The sequence below is a fragment of the Pteropus vampyrus genome, unplaced genomic scaffold, assembly GCF_000151845.1.
Source record: "Pteropus vampyrus isolate Shadow unplaced genomic scaffold, Pvam_2.0 Scaffold239, whole genome shotgun sequence".
In the NCBI taxonomy this organism is placed as follows: domain Eukaryota; kingdom Metazoa; phylum Chordata; class Mammalia; order Chiroptera; family Pteropodidae; genus Pteropus; species Pteropus vampyrus.
Genome location: NW_011889020.1, coordinates 799,585 through 804,904, shown reverse-complemented (window position 1 = coordinate 804,904; position 5,320 = coordinate 799,585). Strand labels below are relative to the sequence as shown.

The window sequence follows — 5,320 nt, the reverse complement described above, 5'->3', positions numbered from 1 at the left end:
CCACCCGGGACGGCGCGCTGCTCATCGCCGGCTCCGAGGCCCCCAAGCGCGGCAGCATCCTCAGCAAGCCGCGCGCGGGCGGCGCGGGCGCCGGGAAGCCGCCGAAGCGCAACGCCGTGTACCGCAGGCTGCAGAACTTCCTGTACAACGTGCTGGAGCGGCCGCGCGGCTGGGCCTTCATCTACCACGCCTACGTGTGAGTGCCCGGCGCCCGCGTGCCCTGCTGCAGCAAAGGGCGGAGCAGGGCCGCGTGGAGAGATTCGGCAGGAAGGAGTTCTGGGGTGCGGGGGTCCGGGCCCTCGCGGGGGCGCCCGTCCTCCTCCCCCTCCCCACCGGCGTCCCGGCTGCGTTGCGTCAGCACGAGGCCCCCCCGCCCCCCACGGCCGCTGCACCGAACAAAGGGCCGGCGGGAGGGGAGGGGAGGCAGCGCTGTTCTCCCTGCCTCTGGATTTGGACTCCCGGGGGTCCGCCTGGGCTGGGCACCCCCAGGACGGGGGGATGACGAGGGAAGCGCTGGCCTACCCTCTTCATACCCCCAAACCCCTCATTCCGTCTGGAATGAGCGTCTAGGTTGCTGAAGTGGGGGAGGGATGTTAACATGATCCCCACCCCACCCCCGCCCTGCCCCCGGGGCTGGCACCCTCCCTGGCCCTGCCCGCGACCCGGACTCCCCCTCCCCCCAGGGCAACCTGACCCCTCTTTGCAACTGCTAGTGGGAGGGGCTGCTGTGTGCCTGATGTCCCCCACACAGCTGGGGCTCTGGACCCCTCCCTGGCACAGCGGACACCCAGGAGGGGGGTTGCTGCTGTCCTGAGGCCTGCCAGCGCTGGCCCGGGAAGGGGCTGTCCGTCTCCCCAGGCCCGCTGCCCGGGAGCTCCTGGCCTTGCACACACGGGGATCCATGTGTGCTGTTTGTGCAGGCGCCGCTGCGTGCACAGCCACGAACGTTCAGGCTCTCTCCCACCCCATCCAGCCCGGGCCGGACTCGGCCATTTTGTATGAAAGAGGCATTTTGGGATGGGAGGGGGCAGACTCTGGGAAGCTCTCCGACAGACCAGCACCCACCTGGGATGAGCAGAGTGTGTGTCCTGAGTGTGACCCCTTGGGTACACCCAGGTACCCGGGCCTGTGTTCTGGACAGACCCTCGTGGGATGGGGGCAAAGACCCTGGGAGGGAACTGCCAGGCTGCTGGTGGGGACCGGGTTCGGGGGGACCATGTCCCTGGGAGGGTCCCTGGGCACTGTCCCCAGCCCCAGGGCCCGGCTACTCTGGGAGTCCTGAGAGTGTTCCCACACAGGCTCGTTGTTCATCCTTGGAAGAGCCCTGTGTCTCCTCACCAGTGACCCTCCCACCAGCACCTTGTCCCCTCCTGGCTGGGCGCCAAGGGGGTTCCTGGTGGGACCGGCTCTGGTCAGCCAGGTCCTGGCTTGAGGCCACCTCTGGCACATGCACAGAGCCCGCCCACACAGCCCAGTGGCCCCCTGGTCTGACTGGCGTGGCTGCGGGTGGAGGATTCCTGTGCTCTGGGCATAACGTCCCTAGCTGGCATCATCTCCTGGGCTCCCTCCTCATGGGCTCGTCCCTGGCCCCGAGTGGTCTGTCTCTGCCTGGGTCTGAAATGGTTGCCCCTTCTGTGCCACCTGCCTCCTCAAAGCTGCAGTGTGTCCAGAGTCGGAAGCAGAGTGTGTGGGGACCCTGGTCAGGCTCTGCTCTCGCGTGAGTGAGGTCTGTGTCATCTCCTCGGTGACCCTGAATCAAGACAGGGGGCCCTGAGGCCTGGGAGGCCTTCAGAGGAGTACGCTCTCACTGTCAAGGCAGCTCTGCCCTTCCCGCTGCCGCCTCCTTGCTCCCAGCTCCCTGGTGTGCAGCTCGAACTCAGAAGGCCACACAGCAGCGGGGACTTGAGGGAGCAGGGAAGGCAGGGGGTCTCTAGTGGCTGTTAAGTTAGGCATGTAGGTCTAGTCACAATCTCTGCAGACCTCAGTTTTCCCATTGGCAACGTCGGGTGCAGCTGCTCCTCGCCCCCAAGGAGTGGCGGAGATGACCTCTCAGGGCTGGCCCAGGGGCTCTTCAGAATGGTGACACATTCGCTGTCACATCCATCCTGCTGTTGGTGCTCACTGCCCATCCCCCAGCCTCTGGGTGTGGAATTCTCCGTCCCCAAGCCCAGCCCCGCCTGGGACTCAGGAGGCCTGTACCACCCTCACCCACTGGTCTCCCCTCAGGTCCTAGCATCCTAAGGATGCGGCGGCCCCTGTGCCCCGCCCCAACTCCCTTGCCCAGCTCGGAGTGACGGACTAGCTCGTGCTTGTGCCTCATTTGGTTTATGGATTCGTTAATTAAAGGCTTGGTGCTGACTTGGGCCTGGGGAAGCCAGTGGAGGGTGGGGACAGGCTTGGGGCTGGCAGTCCTGGCTGGAGACCTGTCCTGGGGTCTGGGGCAGCACCGCGCCCTCCGGGGCCACCTTTCCTTTGCCTTTTGTCCCCAAAGCCTGGCTTCTGGAAGGCGGAAGTGTCCCCGGTCTTGGTGGGCATTGGTCCATGTGCACCCCTGTGGAAGGGGCTTCCTCTGCAGACGTGCCCTGGGCACAGAGCCATGCCCATCGCTCCCTCTGCCTGTGAGGTCTCCCAGAAGACTGGGGGACAGGCGCCTTCCCCGAGTCAGGAGGACGCAGACCACAGAAGCGTGGGCAGCCTGGACAGAAGCGGCTCAGACCGCCTGTCCCAGCCCGAGGGACGGAGTGTGGCTTGTGCTGGACGGAGTGTGGCTCTGGCAGGGCAGACCCCGCCCTGAGTGACTGCTCACCAGGTCTGGTGGGCACCCCGGGGTGGGATTCTGGGTGGGCAGGCTGGGTTCTGACACTCAGGTGCTGCCAGCAGCGGCGGGGGCCCTGCGGGGGGCGCCGTGCTGTGTGGGAAGGGCCCCGTGACTGCTCCTCCCCGTCTGCTCCGCTCACAGCTCAGCCAGCGGCTCCAGGCTTGGGGGGTCGTGCACTGGAGATGGGGACAGCTCTGTGTAGGTGGCTTTTCTAGGTGCAAGGTCTGGAATTTGCAGGAATGTCTCAGGGAGCACGAGGTGCAGAAAAGGCCCCAAACCACGGAGTCAGGATGCTTGTCTGCGCCAGGAGCGCCCACAGCGGTGGCACCTCTGAGAGCGCCTGTCTCCCACTCGAAGGGAGCCGGGCAGTCACTCCGTCACAGGAAGCCTCTGTGCTGCTCACGGGGAACCGAAACGGGAACCCCGCTTGTTTCGGCCCGCTGGGTGCAGCTCTCAGGAACTTCTCACGTGAGCCTGCGAGAGGCTTACGTTGCCCTTTGTCACTGGTGGGGACGCTGAGGCCAAGAAAGGCTGAGTGAGTTCCAGAGTCGCTCTGCTCGAGCTGAAGGGGCGTCTTGGCCTCAGAGACGAGCATTTGGGGTGCAGATTGCCCGGCCTTCCCGACACCCAGAAGCCACTGGGAGTTGCTGGGACAGAATCACTTAACACAGGCCCAGGGAAGACCATGTCGGCAGCAGGAGGGGCTTTCCCGGCTGGCTTTGCGTGAACTGTTTTCTCTCATGCAGAGCCACCAAGCCCTCTCCATCCTTGAAGGCGTCCACGTGACACTTCAGGGGCCTGAGGCTGGGGGCTGCTCAGCCAGGCGTCACCTCCTGCTTCTCAGCGTCGAGGAGGGGTCCACGCGCCTCCCCCTTTGTGGCCTTGGACAGCCCAAGTGGGGTCACAATTTTGCCCCCTATCTCCTGTCTGCTCTCACTGTGCAGGCCCGGGTAGGAGGTGGAGGCCCACGTGTGGCCACTGCCCCTTGCTGTGACTGCCTAGAGGTGAGTGTCTGCCCAGGGGACATGGCAGGGTCCGTCTCAGAGGGAAAGGGGAGTCTGCATGGCATTCCCAGCGTCCTCCACGTTGCTGACCCGCTGGGTCCTGGGAGGGAGGCCTGTCAACCTGAGAGTCAGGATCTCACGGGAGTGCCCCGGAAGGTGAACGCGCCCCGCAGAGGTGTGGTTTTGGACTTCTTACTGTCACCCAATAAAGCGAGGTTAACCCATGACAACAAAATACTGTCTAGTGACACCGAGCAGTACGTGGCCACAGGCGTCCCGTGTCCGCGGGTGATGGGTGGGGAGGGAGCTCGTCCCGATGGCTGCACAGGTCAGAGCAGAGAAAACCTCGGTTCTGTCAGAATCGGTCCCAGTCACAGACTGGAACCGGTCTCTGCAGAGACTCAGGTGGCCGAGGCTTGGCCCGCGGGCTCCGGGCCTTTGAAGTGGGCGCCGTGCTCCGACCTGGGGGCACAGCACGTGGGGAGGCCGGCTCCAGGGCTGGAAATGCTGGAGCCCTCGGCGATTTTGAAGAAACCGACCCCTTCTGAGCGGGAGCTGAGTGCGGGGGTGGCCGGGCAAGGGTGCCGCCCCGTCCGTCTTGGTGAGGAAGTTAATGCACAGACCTTGGTTAGTCTCCTGCCCGTCCACGCGTGGCCATCACAAAGCAAGGAGTTGTGAGCTGTGGGGACCGGGCGTCCCTCCCCGGGGGGCCGAGAGCTCCCTGGGGCATTCACGGAGGGCACTGACAGCAAAGCTGGAGACCACGCGGAGGGCAGGACGGGGGACCGTGGGACCTGTGCTCTGGGCCCCCGACGTCTGTTTGAAGTTGGAAGGGAGGCCAGGCCTGGGGCTTGGGCTCAGGCTGACGGGTGGGCTGCAGGCTGCTGCCCCTTCAACAGACGAAGCTTCTGACGGGCGTTGGCGCGTCCCGTGTCTTCTCAGTAAAGACAGTGCTGCCTCAGTTACCGCGTGGGCCGGTCATTTCCCACGTTTTCAGTGTAAACGGACAGCTCTGAGCTGGAAATTGCTGGAGCGGGCCTGAGTAACAGCTGTGGGCTCGCCGTCACCACCGAGGTCACACCTGTCCCTATTCTCACCTTGTCAGGTGTGCTTTTAAAGCATTCACCACTGTCCTGTGAGGTTGTAACGGTGCAGATGGTTCAGAGGCTGTGTACAGGAGGATAGTGAGGAGTGGGGACCGTGGGCTCTGGGCCAGCCTGGCTGGGATCCTGGCCCCTTGGATGCTCCTGGACCCCGGGCCCCAAGTTTCCTCGTCTGTAACGTGGGGGTAATGCTTCTGTGAACGACTTGACGCCATGCTTGCCGTGTTTGACGGCTGTGAAGCTCGTAGCTGTCTCTATTATCGTCACCGTGACTGGCTCGGCAGATGACAGGCCACGTCCTGGATGGGCGGTGGAGGCCGGGGCGGACGGGGTTGGCGTGTGCTGACGGCACTCTCGGCCACTGCCCCTCCGCCAGCCGTGGCCACTGCTCAGCC

General features: G+C 64.7%; 1 protein-coding gene across 1 annotated transcript in view; it reads left to right on the top strand.

Annotated features, from left to right (window-relative positions):
* Nucleotides 1-5,320, top strand: part of KCNQ2 (potassium voltage-gated channel subfamily Q member 2) — a 63,495-nt gene that overhangs the window by 2,342 nt on the left and 55,833 nt on the right. The window contains exon 2 of the mRNA XM_023519902.1: nucleotides 6-196. Within this exon, the coding sequence (XP_023375670.1) occupies nucleotides 6-196 (191 nt within the window). The remainder of the gene's footprint in view (nucleotides 1-5; nucleotides 197-5,320) is intronic.